This window comes from Siniperca chuatsi, linkage group LG6 (assembly GCF_020085105.1).
Source record: "Siniperca chuatsi isolate FFG_IHB_CAS linkage group LG6, ASM2008510v1, whole genome shotgun sequence".
Taxonomy (NCBI): Eukaryota; Metazoa; Chordata; class Actinopteri; order Centrarchiformes; family Sinipercidae; genus Siniperca; species Siniperca chuatsi.
This window is the reverse complement of record NC_058047.1, coordinates 18,953,587-18,974,658: the sequence shown is the minus strand read 5'-3', so window position 1 is coordinate 18,974,658 and position 21,072 is coordinate 18,953,587. Positions and strand designations below refer to the sequence as shown.

General features: G+C 38.3%; 1 protein-coding gene across 1 annotated transcript; it reads right to left on the bottom strand.

Annotated features, from left to right (window-relative positions):
• Window positions 1-983: 983 nt before the first annotated feature.
• ghrhrl (growth hormone releasing hormone receptor, like) lies at window positions 984-20,256 on the bottom strand. Its single transcript, XM_044198846.1, has 13 exons — window positions 20,150-20,256; window positions 12,894-12,999; window positions 12,220-12,327; window positions 10,654-10,745; window positions 9,630-9,733; window positions 8,565-8,697; window positions 8,267-8,420; window positions 6,557-6,617; window positions 6,086-6,155; window positions 5,636-5,727; window positions 4,694-4,823; window positions 3,421-3,462; window positions 984-2,773 (listed from the first exon to the last, which is right to left on the bottom strand). The coding sequence occupies exons 1-13, from the start codon at window positions 20,201-20,203 to the stop codon at window positions 2,672-2,674; spliced, it is 1,248 nt and encodes a 415-aa protein (XP_044054781.1). The 5' UTR covers window positions 20,204-20,256; the 3' UTR covers window positions 984-2,671.
• Between the last annotated feature and the right edge of the window lie 816 nt (window positions 20,257-21,072).

Genomic DNA, 21,072 nt, shown 5'->3' with positions numbered 1-21,072 from the left:
AGCAGACAGGCCTGCAGGCTGCTTCGAGATGGCCCTGCTCTGAACCCTGACATGAAGGTCATAAACCAGTCAGGAGGATCTTGGTCACATAGGAGGTCAAAGAGACTTCACAAGCGAGTGCATTAGAAGAAACAAGCTAACACTGAGAGGTGTAAAGCAAGTAATTCCTACATCACAAAATAGCTTTAAAGATACCAAAGACCACATGATGGCAGCAGGTGACTTACAGGTAACCTAGAGAAATTTGGTCATATATTTACTCACCAATACAACTCTTTTAGATTGTAAAATAGCAATGGTTTCTGGGTCCTTTTATTTCTGACTAAGGAGACCTTTCAGCCACTTTGCTTTGTGATTATAGGGTCATGTGAGTGGAGAAAAGCAGGATATATATAAAGTAAATATTGGTATTTTGGACCCAGAGGCCCAGCCATTTAGCTGTGGAGCACTCCAGTTGTATGAGTCACGGGGCTTATTTTATGGTAATTTTATGCACACAAACTCTAATGAATACCTTCAGGGCCATTCCATTTCTGTTGCAGACAACTGAGAGAAACCTTCCTATTACATCCTGCCTGATGGTGCAAACATCTGGGGTTTTCAGTGACAGCAGAGAGATTAGACCAAGTGACAAAATCTTCATCTTTGGGTGGAACTTTCCTTTAGGAAGTTTAGAGTAAAGTCATAAGAAGGTCTTTTCCCAATTGGGCTTCCTGATTGAATATTCTACACTTCTTTAAAAAATTGTAAAAGTATTAAACATATTGTAAACTCTACAGTAGATGTCTCCCTTCTTAATTGAGTCTGTTCTCATCCTACTAGTAAAATGTTAGCTTTAAAGCATAACATTTATTAAGGTTTTCCCTATGAAGCAAAAAGAGACATCTTACAAAATACTTTACTACTACTGTTTTTATGAATGACATATATGCTACCTCAGCATTGAAGTTATGAACAGTGTTTTTGCTCTAAAATTCCTTTATTTATAATGACATACAGTTATAGCATCAGCACATATTGTATCAAGATTGTATTTGTATTAGATGTAGCCACAAAGACTTTCCTGGCTTTATCTTTTATCACTGATTTGACATTGTGTAGCTGCCAGTTGATGATATCTTCATTTTGTGAAAGAGGTTGCAGAGAGCCATAATGAAGCAGAACTTGCAGGAACCTGTTACTCTCATAAGGCATTAAAACATCACAGAAAGAGGCACAAGAGAAGTAGCAACATCCAAATGCAACAGAGAAAAGTGACTAACTGACAGGGACTAGTTTACACATTCAGTTTAAGGCAAATGTTTCATTTACATAAAAGAAACTTCATTGTGACAAGAGGATTGTGGACAATATTTTGCATGATCCTTTATCTTGCTGAAATAGTTCTATGAAGTTATAACACAAATAATACAAACACTAATCCAAATTTCTCACAAAAAGAGATCTAACACAAATATGGTAATTATGAGAATCATATATCCCGTTTTGTCCATTCTTTATATAACCATGCAGGTGAAAGCACTGTATGATACATTAACAGGTAAAGTTATATACTGATATTAAAACAATTTAGAATTATTACCATGATAAAGTTTGCTGAATCACAGATGGCAGTGGAGATGCAGAGATTTCCTTAATACTGGTGGAGTCGACCACATGACATGACAGAACACAACACGCTGCATTGGTTTTAACCTTTAAAGTATACAGTGAAGTGGTTTCCAACCGTGTGCCATTGACGTTCAAGAGTGTGCAGGTTTTCATTCCACAAAAAAACTCTCACACACTGTAGCAGCTAATGTCACTGCTTAGCATGAGTAGACTTTAAGATATTCATTCATTAAGCTGCACCCCACAACATTACAGTTCCCCATGTGCTGAGCAAGTCATAACGATCAATCAGTGCTTCCCACAGTCTGAGATAATATGAATAATATAATATGGATTGTGTAATATAATATTATGATACCAACCAATAATATGAAAGAATTGTCATGTGAGTCAGCTGAGTGATGTCTCATTTGTGAGTCACTTGGCTACAGCTCCATAACAAAAAGTCTGGAATGTCACATATTCTACAGGCTGCACTACAGCATCGGTGATAAATGATATCAAGTTTCAATATACTGTATCTGACTTGAGTGTGTACATAGTGAGTATATTAAAATGTACACTTGACAAGTTAGCGTGTTGTTTTTTATATCAGGTAAAATAAATGTACTTGCTAATTGATGGTTCGTTAGGCTAAGCTTACAACTCAGCTAAATTATCATATTTTAATTTGACCAGTGAGGCCTCAAAGGAAATCTTGAAGCTGATCTTTCTAAAGTTGTTGCCACAGTGTCCTATGGGATATGCATATGAGATTGGCAGGATCTGTCTTGAAATGTGTGTGTAAAATGTCATGAGATTTCAGAATCATTCTCCGTTGGAAAGTTCATCTCAGTTCCTCAATTCTGGCTGAAGGAGTGCAGCCAGTAAAACAGTCTGTCGTAGAGTTTGGAATGAAAACTTTACAGACTCAGGCTTCAGTGGTGCATGACCGACAACCACTGGTGTGTACTGTACAGCCCATTAGTGACGATGATGTGCACAGAAGCAATCCTCTGTGAATGTTCATGTTGTTAGCAGAAGACCTATAGGAAGAGGGTGAAGGCATGTCAGGACACCACTAGAAGGGTGTGTCCATCTGGCTGCCCTTTGCAGCAGGTGACACCACACCATAGCTCCGCTCCTGCCACCTCAGCCACTGCATGTGGACCTCTTTCTGGACCTGTCAAACACACACACACACACACACACACACACACAAATGCAGGATTTGGCTGTTTGCAAACTATTAAGATGAGGCTGTTACAACTCATATACCACATTCTGTATATTTTTGTTTAAATGTAATTGGTCTATGATAAAAAATTATCTTGTGTAATATGTTTATGCAATGCTGCAATATAATATACTTAAAGCAGATACTTGTGGAGAGTTAGATGAGAATATCGACACCACTCTCATATCTTTCCGTTAAATATAAGGCCACAGCCAGCAGCTGTTTAGTTTAGCTTAGCACAAAGACTGGGGAAACAGCTAACCTGGCTCTGTTCAAAGGTAACAAAATCTGCCTACCAGCGCCTCGCATCATGTTATATAGATGAACTTGAGTTTGATTGTTTTATTGTGTACTGAGTATTAAACACAGACTGGTGTTGCCCTCAGACTGTGTGCGGTCGGCCTCACATTAGTCTTGGTGGTTACATAAGTGCAGTAAGGGGCATTTTAAGCCCTGAAAACTCTAAACCACTCACCTGTCACTGACATATGATCTGGGTACACAGGTTAATATGCAACAGAGCTGTAGATTATCTGTGTGATTTGTTGAACATGTTAAAATAAATGCTTGAGAGAGTCGTGACTTGTACTGACCTCTTGATTAAGAAAGCAATAGAGAATTGCTACAAGAAGCCCCTGTAAGAGAGATAGTTTTAATCATTAACATTTAGGACTAGTCCGCATTGTTAAAAGGTTGCTCATGTGAAGATAGCTTAAATGTCAGACACAAATGAGAACTGATGAAGAAGAGGCTGAAGAACGAGAATAAAAAGTGGGTCAGGAAAATCTATTATGTTTCGCTCACACATCCAGCAAACGAGGAATAATTAATGGTTTGAATATATATCTCAATAATACACTGCCGTAAACCATGTATAATCTAAAGAAGGCTGTAAACTCTGCTGCCCTTCCTTTTATCTTTACACTAAAACATGCAGAATAAAATTGGTCGTACTCTTTTATACACAAAGCCTGTGTTACAGCTATTTAGGCACTTTTGTTACTATTATGTTCCATGCTTATTTCACACTTCTGTGCCTCATTAATTTGAATTATCAACAGATCATTGGATGGATTGCCATGACACACATTCGTGTCCCCCTCAGGATGAATTGTTTTCACTTTGGTGATCCCCTGAGTTTTACTCTAGCGCCATCATCAGGTCAAAATTGCAGTTTGTCCATTTGGTTTATGACCAGATATCTGCAAAACTAATGACATTCCCATCAGCCTCATCAACCTTTGTGTTTAGTGCAAATTAGCAAATGTTAGCATGCTAACATACTAAACTAAGATAGTGAACTGGTAATCACTGCTAAATTTCAGCATGTTACTGTAGCATGTCATTGTGGGCATGTTAGCATGCAGACCTTAGCATTTAGCTCAAAGCCCTGCTCTTTGTAAGTACAGCCTGACAGAGCTGCTAATATGGCTGAAGACACTCAGCCTTCTTTACATAAGTTGTCTAGGGGAAAAGAGAATTTCAAGTTGAAATGTCATTACCTTGAAAAGCGTATTCAACGCATAAATTATTATAAATACAACTCTCATTACTGCATGGAATATGTATAAAGGTGCAGAAAGCAAAGCAAATCCAATTATCTAAATTAATTTCAATTCTAGACTAGTATTGTGAAGAATTAATCTACTCAAGATATTGTCTAAATTAGCATGCACTTATTTTGATAGATAAGACTCACTCCCATGTCCACTGATCAGACAAACAATGAGGGTTTATTATTAGATACGCTACTCTAAAGAGATACAATCTTGGGTATGGTTTGGAGTGTGTGTGTGTGTTTTCAGAGTATTTCAGCATGTACTATATATTGCTGTCAGAATATTCAGTGTTTATACAGGCATGTACCTGGAAGGATCCAATGCAGAGCTCGATACAGAGGCGCAGGTTAACATTGAAGTAGTCGGGCAGAAAATTGAAGAACATGTAGTGAGTACCAAACAAAGGGATAAGGAGGAGAGTGGACTTGGTCAGGCGTCTGTTGCACAGAAGAAAAGACACAAGATGCAGGAGGTGAAGTCACCTCAGGGAGTCATTTAGTGCATGTCTTATCTGAATGCTGCTCGTCAATCAAGAGGATACTTGTGTGTGTGCGTCAGTTTGTGCAAGGCTTTTGTTTATGAGTGGAAAGGCAGCAGCAGGTGCATGAGTCAAAGTGAGGATAGTGTGAGTGCAGGGGTAATGTTTTTTATGTGTAGGGGATCATATTAATTTAGCTGGTGCAATTAAGTCAATCACTTAACTTATCTTTGGTACGTCTTTTATAAGATCTGGATATGCATGATGTCCATGAACACTTTCAGCCAATTAGTGAGCCTAGTTCAATTAGAAATTCTGATAAGCCTCTTGGGAAGTGGAAAGGTAGACATGGCCAGACTGACTAGTTTGAGGTTCAGTAGTTACTGAATAAATTATTGCCTAAATTGCCTTCTGTGGTTTATCAGCAGTGTTCATGCAACTTGCATCTTTCCCTGCATCAAAATGTCTACTTATCAGGATGAAAAAGCATCAGAGAGAGTGAAAAGAGAGTGAAAAATTTTCAGTTCAAGGTAAGAAGTTACAAAGACACAGCTGTGAAAAACCAAGAGTGCGAGAGGAAAAGATGAAAGCTAAATCTCAAGCAAATCTTAAACCTAAAGAATGCCTACAAATGACCATATCTGTTTAAAAAATACTTCTTCTTCAGGTATTTCTGCATTCAAAATGCATTAATAACTTAAGCTGGAGATGCTGTATCACTGCAGAGTTCAGCCACTCATACTGTGTCTACAACTGTGTCTGCAGGATTACCTGTACTGTGAAGCATTATTGAACTGGATCAGCCGAGGATTGAGCTTCTGTATCAGGATTCTGATGATGTTCATGAAGAGCATAAAGTTGACCTGTTGATAGAAAAAGCAAGAATGGAAAAGTATTAAGAAAATATTAAGAAAATATAATTTCAGCTTTAAAGGGATAAAGCCTTGACAGGTACTGTACCAAATGTCACTTACAACGATGTGATTACTCAATGTCATGACAACAATATGGGCAGCCACGTGTGTAATTAAAAAAGACGGGTGTGAGGGCAGTTTTTGGCACTCTATTCTAATGTGCACAAAAGAGGTTTTTTCAAATAATTTCTCAGAAACCATCTCTGAAAAGAAAGCAAACAAATCATCTGCATAACAATCTGTAATCTGCTAGGTGCATAATTAACAGACCATCTTTGTTTTGTTTCAGCACAATGGGAGCATTTACCACTATAGACACAACAATTGGTCCCTTGATGATCCACCAATAGGGCGAGTCCTCGTTGATGTCCCAACATCTATATAGGAAGACATTTTGAAATTTGTGCACTTTAGTCAGTCTGCAGAAGTTCTTTTAAGGAGTGATGTACAATGAGTTCAGTTGACCATAAATTAAATATCAAGCAAAGCATATTAAAGAGTACAAAAAAGTGAGTGCAAATTACACATTTGTTTAAAAGGTTAAGTACATAAAAAAGAAGTATACTCTCACCTTCCCTCTTAAGGGTGTATTTCTTCATCAAAAACCTATACTGTATATCATAAAATAATAATGAAAATGCTCAAGTGCTATACAGTGGCCCTTACTGTACTTCTGATTACAATATTGGTCATTATGTCTGTTGCAGTGTGCTGTAAATGTATATAAGAAATAATCATGCTTGTGGAGATGGAAGTGGTAGTGGAAGTTTATACAAACTCTGTGTCTTCAAAATACACCCTGGATCCAATCCACAGGACGATGAAGAGCACAGGTACACCTGTGGAACGGCAGAAAACCAAAACTAATGTCAGTGAGACACAATCAATACACAGTTGGTTGAATCATAATTAGACAGTTATCAATACGTGAACCTGTTGGCTGAATGTCAACTTTTCTAATATCTGCATTGATCTGTTCAGCAAGAACTCAAAGTAAATGGAATATTTTAATAGGCTTTATGCACTTCACATTTACATCACAGCCTTACTACCACTGGGACAAATTCCTCTGTATTCATTGTAGTTGGCAAGTTAAGTGGCAGTGACCCCTTTCATTTAATCACACATGAGTCCTAAGAAATCAACTTGAACATTTTTTGAAGAAACATTCAACCCACAAACATAATCTAATACATTAGTAGTGACCACCACAGGGGTGTAAACTTTAATTCAGTTTGTTTGGTAATTACAGCTGATGCCACTGAGCCAGGAGAGTTTCTGGCTGTATTTAAGTAATAAGTTGGGGATGTTGGCCAATGGCAGTCTGTCTGCCTTGTGTTGTCCCTAAAGATAGCTGTGAATCTCCTTTGTAACACAGAACTGTAACAAAATATCTGTTCAGCTCAATCGGTTTGAAATCTCTACTGATTTTGGAGGATGATGAATCTTCCATTGTGTCTCAGTGTTTAAAAAATACAGTTTGGTCCTCAAATGGTCATCAAGGCCCCATTACATGATATTGATGAGAGTGGCAGGTGTGATATATTTTGGCACTATGTTTGGAATTTAAAAATATATACGCTATTTGGAATTAATTAAAGTTCAAAATTTCTAATTCGTCAGTCAGTGACCCTGTGGAGACATCAAGTAAATGTCAAAAGCTGCTGATCTGACTTTTATAATACAAAGGAATGACGGCCCAAGTCATAGCAGCATTCCTGTGGGTAACCTCATATTACATATTAACAAAACTCCTCATTTAATTCAGTGTGCTACACTCATTTGAAGATTGAAAAATCAAGGAACCTGGCATGTGAATTGATAATAATTAAGAAAAGCTTAATATTTGCAACCAAATGCAATCTATTCCAAAACAACATGCAAGTTAGATGGACTGGAAACTGCAAATCATACAGTGCAAGTATTTGTGCACTCCAAGAAGAGTGCACAAACAGTCTCTGAACCATCAAATTATAGGGATATTGATAAAAAACACTAAGATCAAAAAAGCAGAAACTCATTCTGCACATAATGTACTGGCTGTATAAACAGAATAAACAGCGGTACCTTGGCCCACACAAACCAATGTGGACTTCAGTGCACTCACAAACTTTTCAGGCAATTTGCATTGAGAACTGTTTAACTTGCCGACTTTAGCATGAAACTAATGGTCAGATAAAAAAAATGTATCTGACTTTTTTCTTCCTCTAATTTATATTAAAGTATAACTCACCTTGAGCCAACATACATTTGATACAGATATGAAAACTCAAGTATCTGTAACATATAAATGAACCTTTTTAAGTCCCCTCATTTTGTAATTGTTGAATTTATCATCTACTAATGTTTAAGAAGAACCACACTTTATTTGTAAAAGCAAGTATCATATAGGATACTGTATTTCAAACATGGGATATCTCATTTTGGAACCAAACTCTGCAGCTCAGCATAACAAATGTCAGGGAAACTGCATGTCAAGGTTTCTCACCCCATCCCAACAGGCTGAAGCCCCAGAGGCATCGACGGCTGTAATAAAAGGATGAAAGCAGCAGGGAATTGAGATAGAGCGCCTCCACCAGGAGCCAGAAAAAATTGGCCATTACACAGTAGTGACAGAAGACCACAGAGGCCTTACAGGCAAACTGGACAGAAGAAAGGAAAAGAAGGACATCGTTAATCATTAGGAGAGATTAGTAAGAGAGAAGAGTATGAGAACAGGGAAAATTTCCCCATAGGAATTTTTTAATACAACCAAGAACCTCTTGCCCTGATCGTCATTATCTTACTGTGGAAAGAGTGCAGTGGTTGGTGTCGTCATTTGAGAACAGAGTAGCATCCTTTATGAACACCGCCACAGCTTTCAGGATAAACGTGATGAAGAGCTGGATGTGAATGAAGTTCCTGGCACAACGCAGCCTCCTGTTGAAAAATCAGGCAATTCACGCAATTAATATATTGTAGTGTTGTCTAATGCACACAAAATATCAAAGCCAGATGGTTTGATTAGACTACAAGTCAGCCAGATAATCAAAATAAACTCTGCTTTACTTGTGCTACATTGTTACACTTTAACTATTAGCTATAATTCCTTCGTTTCCATGGTTTTTGACAGTTGACACAGTATGATGTCAGTTTAGGGCCAAAAAGTACGAAAGGAAAAAAATGCGAAAGGAAAAACTGGAACTGAGAGGTATGACCCTCTCAAAAGGGATTACAAGAGGGAAAATTCTGGTATTTTTTGCATAACACCATGACAACTGATTTCATGACTATTTTGATTGTATTTTTTTATTTTGGGTTTCAGGGTCAATGGCTTTAAAATGACTTCATACAACAGCATTACTCCTCTTCCTACGACAAGTAAGCACGACATTTTGGGAAACACGCTTGTTTACGTTCTTGGCAAGAGTTAGATGATACCTCTCTTATGTCTGTACGCTCTTGCTTCATATTCAGTGTACAAACATAAAAGTGGTATCGATCTTCTCTTCTAACTCTTGACAAGAAAGTGCAAGCATATTTCCCAAAATGCCTAAAAACATTCCTTTAATAAACTACACTAGGACATAATTTTAAATGTGGCAAAGCTACAAGTGTCAAGTGTACAGTGTGAGTACTATCACATTTCAAACACAGCACAGGACCTTGACAAAGACCCAAAACTGGTGAGAGTCAGCCATTATAAAGGCTTTTTAATATACCTAGGACTAAGAGTGCCTTGGAATCATCTTTTTTGTTTATGGCATAACAATATTGCTGTGGTTGCTATTGCTTGGCTCTCTGGGGTAAATTAATGGGCCTTAAGTTTGATCAGTTTCTGATGAAAAATGGAATAAGAAATCTATTCTTACCTGAGGAGCAGCAGGATCAACACAGCAACAGCCAGCACCACTAGAGAGATGCTGTAGCCGATGGTGTATATCACCTTCACTGTGGCAAAGTATGACTGCTCTGCCTGAAAGCAAGACAAGAAAGAAGATTTTATATAAAATGACATTATACTCAAACACTAGCTCAGGCTATAAAATGAATGTAATGTCTCAAAATGAGACCAAATTGCAGACAAGCTTGAGCCTCAACTGTAGAGAAGAGATGACAGCAGCATTACTGCAAGAAAGCTTTTTCCATATTCTGAGTCTAATGGCAGTATGACTGGACTAAGGAGACTACAGAATCGACTCAAAAAAGTACATGAAAAAGCTACTTAATTACAGTAAGATTAGAATTTGTAATTAGTGGCTTTCCACCCCTGCTATTGGAAGACTTAAAAGGTTTTATTAAACTCAAGAAAAAAGATGCTCTGCATAGCACCAAAAGTAGTTTTCTCATAATTATCCTCAAAAAACACTGTTCAGTACAATAAAGCACCATTCTCTCTTTGTGAAAAAAGATAATTTCAGCTATTAACTGATGGGTGACATTCGATTCACTTGCTGCCTTGCAAAAGTATTTTCACATGAGGCACATTTATGTTTGAACAGATTTTTTTTTCTGCTCTTGAGAGGCAGCGAGCCAGTAAGCATGTATACTCGAATCTCAAAAAGAAACAAAAGTAGCTTTGTGGGCATCAGTTTCACTTCATTACAGTCTGATAGACTGCACTAAAATTATGACAAGAACCTCTTGTAATGTGTCACATTTTTCTTTTCTTATTTAGCTTGTTTGGTCTGTTGATTTCTGAAGTTGAAACGGGTGTGTTCTCCTTCTGTATTAGTCCTCCTGTTTCTGTTGGTTCTTTTCCCTTTTCCTGTTGGATGTCTCCTTGTTCCTCCTGTTTCTGATTCTCTTCCTTCACCCTGACCTCTGCGCTCTCAATCTGGAGTTTCCCATTCCCCAGGCTGACCTCTTTATCGGCCTCACCCCAGCAATTCTAACCTCGGGAATGTCATCATCCACACTGCAGGCGATGTGGTACGGTGGTAAAGGTCTGGACCAACCTCCACTTGTGCAGTTACGGCTAACTGAACCTAAGGTGAAAAGAGATCAAAATGTCAACCATGACGAGATCATCTTCATATTAGATTCACTAGCATGTCAAGAGAAAGAGATATTCACATAACATGTTTAACGTGTTTTTAGCCACGCTGGTGGGACGGAATGGTGTTGAATGTTGGTCGGTCGGTCTGTCCACTACTGTGGTGAATGAAATATCTCAACAACAAATAGATGGATTGTCTTGAAATTTAGTACAGATATCCATGGTGCCTAGAAGATGAATTCTAATGACTTTGGTGATTCACTGACTTTTCCATTAGCGTCACCGGCAGGTCAAAGTTTTCACTTTTCCTGTGAAATATCGGAACAACTACTAGATGGATTGGCACAAACATTTGAACAGACATTCATGGTTCTCAGACGATATATCCTAATAACTTTGATGATCTCCTGAGTTTATCCCTAGTGCCACCACGAAGTTGACATTTATGATTTTAAGTGAAATGTCTCGGCTACTATTGGATGAATTGCCATGAGATTTGGTACAAGGGTTCATGTTCCCCTCAGGATGAATTGTAATACTTTTGGCAATCCCTTAACTGTTTAACATGCCACATTCATGTCATTGTTATCGTAATTCTGAGTTTACAACTTGTAAATAGCGTTCACGTCAACTTCCAAGTCGTAATTACGAAAGTTGGACTTTTCAGGCACTTCCGTATTATTAAGCTCCAAGTCAGATATCTTGGAGCTTAATAATACGGAAGTGCCTGAAAACCAAACAAATATGGATGCCTAATGTCAGCCACGGTCCGTCGTTCCATGTAATTAAACCCAAATTTAATGGATATATTGTAATTTTGTCAATGTATTGTATTTTTAACCCTTACTCAACCAACTCTGCGATTATACAACCTTGTTGAACTGTCAGATGACGGTGACCGCTCACAAATCATTAAGATGGGAATCTTTACCATCTCTACCATCCATCCAATATGACATTATCGCAGCATTAGCTTTTAGCTCAAAGCACCACTGTGCCTATAGTAAATGCAGCATCATAGGGCTGCTACTGTGGCTGTAGACTCTTATTCTTGTTTAGACACTGTTGAATATCTTCATAGACACTTAATGCCAAGGTATTTCTTGTTCGCTCATTTTATAAGACATTTATATGGGTTTCTCTCTCTGCGTACACTCCCAAACCTGCTAATTTACTTGTTAAGAAAACACACTTTGATTGCAGTCTCCTGTGAGAATCTAGCAAGACTGAGAAAAGAGCTGACATGATTCTAATTAACAAATCATAAAAAAAAAACAAATGACCAAATTAATGACTGAATGAATAAATAAATAAACATACCTTATGAAATAATCAGGCTCAAAATCACCCTTTGCTTTCATCAGAACAACAATTTAACTTAATTTTGACCCAGAGGTGAACATCATTATCTCAGCCTGAACACCCCACTCACCCCCTCTTTCACCATGTAATCCTTTAGTCACCTGTGTTGTTTCTGAAGAGGGAGAAGACCATAGGACAAGCTCTGTGGACGGTTTCCCCAACGACTGCATGAGGCCAGCAGACGACTGCGTCCCAGAATGGCGGACAACCTTTTCGGAGGAGATTAAGGAGGAGAAAGAATGTTAAAAAAAAAAGGTAAGTATGAGTCTATCAGGGTAGTTCATCAGAAGAGAGATTCCATAAACACACAGTCATACACCACTGCCCGAAATGCAGTTTAAATATATACTCATGGAGATACAGTAGAGGTAAATGGGGTGTATCATGCACAATACCCCCAACAACATTCTTCAAAGCCATAACATCCACCTCTGTGTAAATTGTATTAAGACAAGAATGAGAAAGTACTGTAGATCTCCAACAAAGACCTTTATCTTGAGCTAGATTACATACATAAATCCTTATGTAACTATCCTTAATGGTCTCCTCTACAGATGCATCACACTGATAGATCATGCAGTGCGTTTTCATTCTGCAGTTGGGATGCCATCAAGAATCTGCCCGGACAACTGATGATTCTCTGTGAAGCATTTATTCCACCTTAGACTCTTGTACTTAGTGTGAACATTTGCAGTATATTTCATATCACAACTACAGCCACGCTTGAATTTATATGAGCTACTGCTGCAGGGTGATTTTAAAATGTAAAACACACCTTCTGTGCTTCTGTTGCCCTGCTCTGCAATGTACTGAAGGCAATTACGCTCCTCTTTCTCCAGCTGAAATATGAACTCACATTCAGGGTGCAGGCTCGACAAAGCCTAGAAGTAGGAAAGAAGGAAGAATAGAAGGAAGGGATGCTCTATTAGATATATACAGACATTCAAGCAGGGGACACAGTGGCCACTCATTCTGTAATTACATGAAAAAGGAATTTCATGTGAATGAAAGAAAATGCATGTCAATTTTTAAAGGGCAGTGACTCATTCATGCCCTCCCTTTAGCAGGAAATGCTTCCCTACCAAAATAGTAACCTTTTGGCAAAACACACCTATTTCAATTGGTGGCATTAAGCAAAATTATCTTTCAATATAGCGCACACAGAGGGGGAGCTCGGAAAATTCATTAAATGAGTTTGTCCCTAAGGACACAGATGATTGTCTTGGCCTCCAACAACTCTACGCTCCATCCATTTAGTGCCAATCAGAGATTCCTCTGTTGGTGTGCCCCTGCATCTCTCCATGTCCTGCTGTCAAATAAAAACACAATAACTGGATTTGCATTTGACTGACATTGTTCTCAGACTAAAACAAATAAGAACATCTGGTTTCTGAGAAGGACCGATGTGAGGTGGATGTTGGAGGGTAACATGGGAAGAGGTGCATTGTGATAATAAACCTGTTAGCCAGTCTCAGCAAGTGAATAGTTGCTATATAAAACAGGTTACAAAGAGGTTATATGGTAATATAATCCAACTTCAGTGAGAATGTGCAAACATTCCTGTGTTATGCCAGCTAATTATGCAGTACAGAATTGGCCGGATGTTGTTGTCGACAGTGAGGGCTGTAGAAAAAGAAAGAGGGATGTGTTTTGATCATTACCTGAAAGATGCATTCCTTACAAAGGTTTTAAAGCACAGTATGGATATGAATATAGAACGCTTGTGTTTGGCAGAATGGGTAATGTCCATTTGTGGTGAGGGGTTTCCAGATGACAGGCATGCAAGGGCCAAAGTGGCAAGACGGGTTCAAAACATCCACTGCTGTTTTGCAAACTGGTGTTAGACTCTCTTTTTTTTTTTTTAAAAACTCACATTCTTTCATACTGCAACTGAGCCCACATAGCAAATCAACATTATGCTGCCAGTTGCCAGCTAGAAATGTCAAAACTGAGGTGAGCGTGCATTCACATTGACACAAGTTCTCAAGTATGAAAAAAAATGGTAACACCTTATAATAAGGGTACAAATCATACACCTAACGCTTAACCAATGCATGACTCATGATCATTTAATGCATTAATTAATGCAGGATGTATCATAAATTCCTGTTGCTCAGCATTAACAAATGATCAAGTCACTATGACTTTATGTGATTAGTTGGAGCGATCTAGCAGAGTTTCAGGAGCAGGACCACACCTCAACCACGCCACTTCTGGCATTTCCATAAATACCTACCTAACCCATGTCCTCCTCTTCACTCTCATATTCTGCACCCTCCCCCTGACCCCATTTCTCTCTCCATTTTCCTCCTCTCCTTCCTTCTCACTGTAGGGTCCTTAAGGGGGGTGCCAGGGTGCCAGGGTGCTACGGCAGATCCCCCACCGAAGCTTCCCCAACACATAGTAGCCGACCAAGCGAACAGCAAGCCAAGCCTCCCACACAATCTCATTTCGTCAATAAATCATTTAAACGTACCCTGTTGATGGTCCTTGCTAGTGAATTCACACCTAATAGATAATCAGTTAAGGAATGTAATATATTTAATTCTTAATATATTTATATACACTAAACATCTAAGATCCCAACTTTGATTTAAACATTCTATAAAACAGATTATATCTCTGTACTTACTGAGAAGGTTGGTGGTGGGAAGTGGAGTTTCTCGTTTGAATGGGATAAACTACACTGGATTAAATTCAAGTGTTGTTTATTTTATTTCATGCTGCAGGTGAACTTCAGTGGTCCTTAATGTAAAGGTCAGAGCAGCAGGCTGGGTCTTGTTTTGTTAGCTTTGACAACATACTGCAACAGTGTGTGTCTCCTAATAAAAATGTAAACTTTTTTTTTAAAGTACAGTGTCTATCTTCCTCCTTTCAATTTACCAATACATTTTGGCATCATATAATATCTGCTTTCATATGGTACCTTGATTATTTATCTTTATTATTTAGGCAAGTGAAACACATGAGATTTGCTAGCGTGTTGGAAAATATTCATTTATGTTAATTACTGTAGCCCCAAGTTTATTGTTAGACTTTAATGATGCTGTTATTGACTTGGAAAGAAACATAATAATTTGATTTCATTCACAGTCATTCTGGGGAAGCCATAAAAAAAAAATATATGTTAAAAAATATATATCACAGATGGAAGAGATAGTTGTTGCTTTTTCAATTTAAGCACAAGCTCTTTTTTCAAGTCCTATCATTGTCTAGTTATAGTGGCTAGGAAGTGAAAGGCACAATGTGTTGTCAGCAGGAATGTGTGTGTGTGTGTGCGTGTGTGTGTGTGATAAAAAGAAGAGTTGAGCACATGCAGACAAAAACAAGACAAAAGTAGAAAAAAGGAGGTACTTATAGGCAGACATTTAATCATGATGTCCATCCATTCTCAAAATTTTGAGCAATTTTGAGAGTTATGCATTTTGAATTTCCCGTTGCTGAGTAATTTTGAGGCTGCTATTTGAGTCTCTCTTTTGGTTTTAAAAGATGCACATTCCAAAAACACAACAGGTCACAGACACTGCCTTAATAAAGCCATCTCTGTTATTGCACAGACTTTTCCGTTTTCAGTTGCATCTCATTTTGAAAGACCTGAGGGAAAACAAGTGCAACTAAACTCTTAATGAAAAGAATCTTCAGAAGCTAAATTCCTCTGGGACCACAAACACTGGAGAACTCTGGTTTCCCCCACTCACCAGTTTTCTGAGTGTCATCCAATAGGATGCGTTGGTTGTGTGTTACATTTCCATTAAACAGATCTATGAGTTTCTCTGAGGGGGGAAACAGCAACATCTGCACTCCTACGAACCCACCTGGAGCCATTTTATGAAATGACACGACTGAGTACGCCTTGCATAGATATACCGTAGCTTTTTACTATCAAAATGTTGCACGTTATTTGAACTGAGTGAGGGTATGATGTTATTAGAAAAACACTGGAATTCAACCCTGCTGACCAACTCAGGGTTGACTTTCAGGGTTGTTGCACCATCTGTGAATAGCAAGGTCAAAATCGCTTTGGGAATTGAGAATCAAATGCCAAAATGAACAGATCATTTTTAATCATGAAAGTAGAGTAAAAGAAGATAATAAAGAGGATTCACGAGTTTCCTTACTATAAAAACAGGGATACAGATTTAGATTTAAACACATTTATTTCTTTGAGGGAACACACACTGATAAATATTACCATGAAGTGTCAGACGTACATGTAGATAAGATGTCGAATCTTCTTATTCAATCAAGTTGAACAGGCGCCTCTTACAAGAAAAAGTCTGCCTTTAAGATTCTCATCAAAAGCAAAACCAGAGCTTTTGAAGGATTTAAACCCAAAATGCTGTGTATCCAATCAGGAATAATGTTACGCCTTGAAATTCGTCAGGGTATATTTGAAAAAAGATAGCCATAGGTGAAATTGGTTTGGACCAAAACTCTTAATTTCTGTTACTCCAACGCAATCACTCACCGCAGCCCTTTCTCCTCATTTTGTGTCTTAACTACTAACTTGTTCACCATCTCACACACAGGCACACACACACACAAATAACGGGCTTCTTAGAAAAAAGCTGGAGCTTGAGTTTGTGCGGAATAACAAACCACTTTAGTAACTATGTCAAAAACACCTACAGAATAAACACAATGCAGAAAACTAGTTCGAACACAATCCTTCTGACAGTTGTTGGACAGAAAAAAATGTTTTCCCCCATTTTTCTTTAGGTAAGTAGGAACAAATATGCTCTCAGCAGCACATCTCTGTCCATCAAGGAGGAATGGTTGTGTTGGAAGCAACCTGAGCAAATTGCTGCCAGTCCTCTTTGTTCCTAATGCAATGCTAATAATCTAATGAGAGGTGTTATTGTGCAATTTACGCAGCAATTACTGCTCTTCCTGTTCAAAGGCAGGCGAGGGCCGCATGAAAAAAACGTTTTATATTGCCTCCTGCAGAGAAATTGAATTCAGACAATCAGAGTTTTGCAGTAAGGGTGCTTCAACATGTATGCAGATACAGCAGCATATTGTTCTCTGCTAAACTGTGGCTGTGTTGTCATAAGGTGCACCAGACAAAAGCACCAGGTAAATGGTACACTGCATGTCAGATGGGGGTCATGTACCATGCATGGCTTCCCTATTCATATGCAAGAAATTTTACTCTACATAAGAATGGTGTGCAGTTGAGAGGAAGCGTGTAAAGCTTTAAATGGAAGGGGGTGAGGAACAAAGCAAGAGTCAAGACGGGGTGGCTATGAGCATCGAGGGCGCTTGACGTGCTCATGCATTTCAACTGCATGATGGAATAAAGACGGACACTATGCTGCATTTAAGAGACAGACACAGAGATAAAGAGATGGGCTGCATAAGGTAAGTCTGGGTAATATGAGCCATGAAACTAAATGCAAAGCCAGAGGCCCCTTCACACTGCCAGGTAAGCGTGCAGTCTGCTGTAAAAATGTTCTCTGAGAGGTGAAGCCCATTATCCACTAACTACCCAAAAAGGGGCCATTGGATTGGGCTCACTTTGCAGATGTTGCCTTCTATTTTCAGCAGCGAATGAGGTGCACTTTTACACTGCTGCAGCGGTACTGTGGCACAGTATTATAAAACATGTTCAGTCAATCAGAAAGAGAGCACAAACACAGCCAGTGTCTGAAGTTCAGATATCGAATGAATTGTTTGACATTTTGAGAAATATGCTTATTTGCTTTCTTGCTGAGAGTTAGATGAGAAGATTGATATACCACTCTCATATCTTTATGCTAAATATGAAGCTGGAACCAGCAACTGGTTAGCTTAACCGAGCATAAAGACTGGAAACAGCCTACTAGTAAATCTAAAGCCCAGTGATTTACACGTTATATCTTGTTTGTTTTATCCATTCAGTGTAAAAAGGACAAATTAAAGGTTTTAAGGTCAAACTACAACTTATTTCCTTCTGTTTCCAGGTTTTATGCTAAGCTAAGCTAACCGGCTGCTGGATGTAACAGTAGCTTCATATTTATCGTTCAGACATGAGTGGTATTGATCTTCTCATAACTCTATTTTTTAAACTGACACATACAACCGTATAAAACAATCCATCAGGTGAATCAGGTTTAGTTCATAAGAGTAGTCTAAGGTGCATATTTAGACATTGTTCATCATGCAGCCAAAAAAGATGAACAAATCATTTTCATCTTTTCTTTTATTTTCTTTTTCTCTCAAAGGTGCAAAAATGCAATCATATCTGAACATTCAAAAGAGACCAGTCATGTACTGTTGGTCTTGTTTGTAGTGACTGTGTGTTCTTTTGAAATGTGTGTGTGTGTGTGTGTGTGTGTGTGTGTGTGTGTGTGTGTGTGTGTGTGTTTTATGGACCCCGGTAGTTAATTATAATTCTCTGCAGTCCTGAGCAGTGTAAGAGAATAGAATGAATTGGTACACAGAGATGAGTTTCTGCCCTGTTCCCATTCTCTCTCTGCCACGCTGATAATCATATCACCTGTTTGCTTGCGTCTCATATTTCTATTCTGTTATGGAAATTAGCGAGCTGTTGATTAATAAACGCTGTTGTGAGTGTCAGCACGTGAATGTGCATACATGTGTACGGTTTGTTGCCTGTCTTCCTTCTTCAGTTGACTGACCAAGACAAATTGTACGAACACTATAGACAGTAAATAAAGCGGTAATAGCAGCAATCAAGAGTCCTTAATTTTTTCTGATTTCAATAAAGTGAATTCACTAGGTAACATATTCCAATTTGTATGTGTGTGTGTGGTAGTCTAGGGGAAACATTCAAATTTTCATGGATTTAAATTAAATAAATCTAACATTTCCTTTGCTAATATCCCATCCCTCTTCATATGCATACATACATACACTTGCCAGTAATACATGTTTTATATTTGAATGCACAAACGCAATATCTAAACATACTCAAATACTTGCATCTCACATGTATTACCAGACTATCTTTTACATACTTGTTCCAAAACCTACACTCATCCTCACACACAGACAGACCCATCTCCAAAATATAAATGACTGAGTACAAGGTAATGATAAAATAATAGCAGGTCACAGACAACAATAACAGTAAATTAAGGTTGCAAATAATGACCATTTAACCAATTACCAAACCAGTTAATCTGTAGGCTATTTTCTTGATTAACTGATTTATCTTTCGTGTATAAAATGTCCAAAAAATGACCATCACAGTTTCCCAGAGCCCATTGTGACCAATGCAAAGCTCTTTTTTTGTCCAAAACCCCAAAATATTCAGTTTGTTGTAACAGAAGACTAAGAAAACCAGTAAATAATCAAATTTGGAACCAGAATGGAAGCTGGAACCAGTGAATTTTTGGCATTTCTGCCATATATTCATTTATTTACTTACACCACATACTGTATATACTGTGTATATATATATACACAGTATATACAGTACACAGCACACACATCCACCACACATCCAGTAAATCTTCACCAAACTGATTTACACACACACACACACACACACACACACACACACACACACAGAATAATTAATATAATATGGTGCACAATGGTTAACACTTAGTTTATACTTTAGGCCTACACTATTTACACTAATTCAGTACATAGATCAAATACCTCTGATCTGTTTGCTGATACACTCCTGTAGTGTCTTTTATGATGCAACACAAAATTATTTTGGACCTGTGTGAAAAACCAAACAGCTGCATATCAGGTGCCTGCAGACAGATGCAGGGCTCGCGCACTCTCACGCACACACGCAGGTCCGTCAGTGTGTCTCAATGAATAGTCTACCACAAGTCATTAATGTGATCAACAAATTGCAGGTCTAGACAGCAGGAGAAGATGACATATAGGTCTATCTGTTTCCGTCGTTTGCAGTTTGAGTTTTTTCATAAATACTTCTCGCAATGGTTGTTTTTTTTCTAACAACTCCGTTAATTTACTGCAAAAGAGAGCTTCAAGTTTTCTACGTGGCAAAAATAATCATTTATCTTTTTTTTTTCTTTCACAAAAGTGAAGTTAAAGTAAATCACTCACAGCTGGAGCCAAACACAGAGTGAGAAAGAGCCCTCTGATATGGAGACAGGACATGCTGTCGGTTCAGTATCCTCCGTTCAGTCCGCTGCAGGACGGGATGCTGAGCCCCTTGTCTCCCCATGTGTAAATACAACACTTATCAAGCATGCAATAACAAAAATGAAGCGCTTCCTGTGTATATTTTCAGAATAAAACCACCACTCACAAACTATCGGTAAGACATGGCTCTGGTAAGAAATGAAATGTCCCACAGATTTTTAAAGCCTTGCAAAGAACTGCCTCCAATACCGAATTAGTCGAATTAAGCACGTGCTGCACTATTGTGAAGAGACACGTTTCTCTTGTATTTTGAAGCCTAAAGTCAGCTCCTAGTTTGACCGTCAAGCTTTACAGCTGAGGCTGAGCGGGAGTTTGCGCCTTTACTACTGGTGTGTTAGGTGAGACTCAAAATTCATCCCTCTGCTTCCCTGAGCCTGACCGTGTCGCCAAAGACACACACAAAATGTGGTCTTGTGTTCTGTGTTACGGAAATATCAGGCTAGACTTGCACTTTACACTCAAACTGAGGAGGGACATGTGAAATACTGATGAGTCTCAGACCAGGCTTTGATGGAAAAAGCAGTGTTTGCTTTATTTTTCTATAGCTGATCATTTTCAGACACATGAATCCCTCTGACACATTCATTCAAGATTGTTCATTTTATTCATTTGTGCATTCTGCAATCTGGCTGCAATTTTGTGGAAACTGTTTTCATGGATTTTGTTATATGTTTTTTTTAAATGAAAGCTTAATGAAAAGCATATAGGGAAATTATATTTCATTTACACCAAAAAGATACCATGTCATATAAGGTCCAGGGCTTCAGGTAACGAATGTTTTCGTTATCTATCAACCTGACAATTATTTTCTCGATTACTTGATT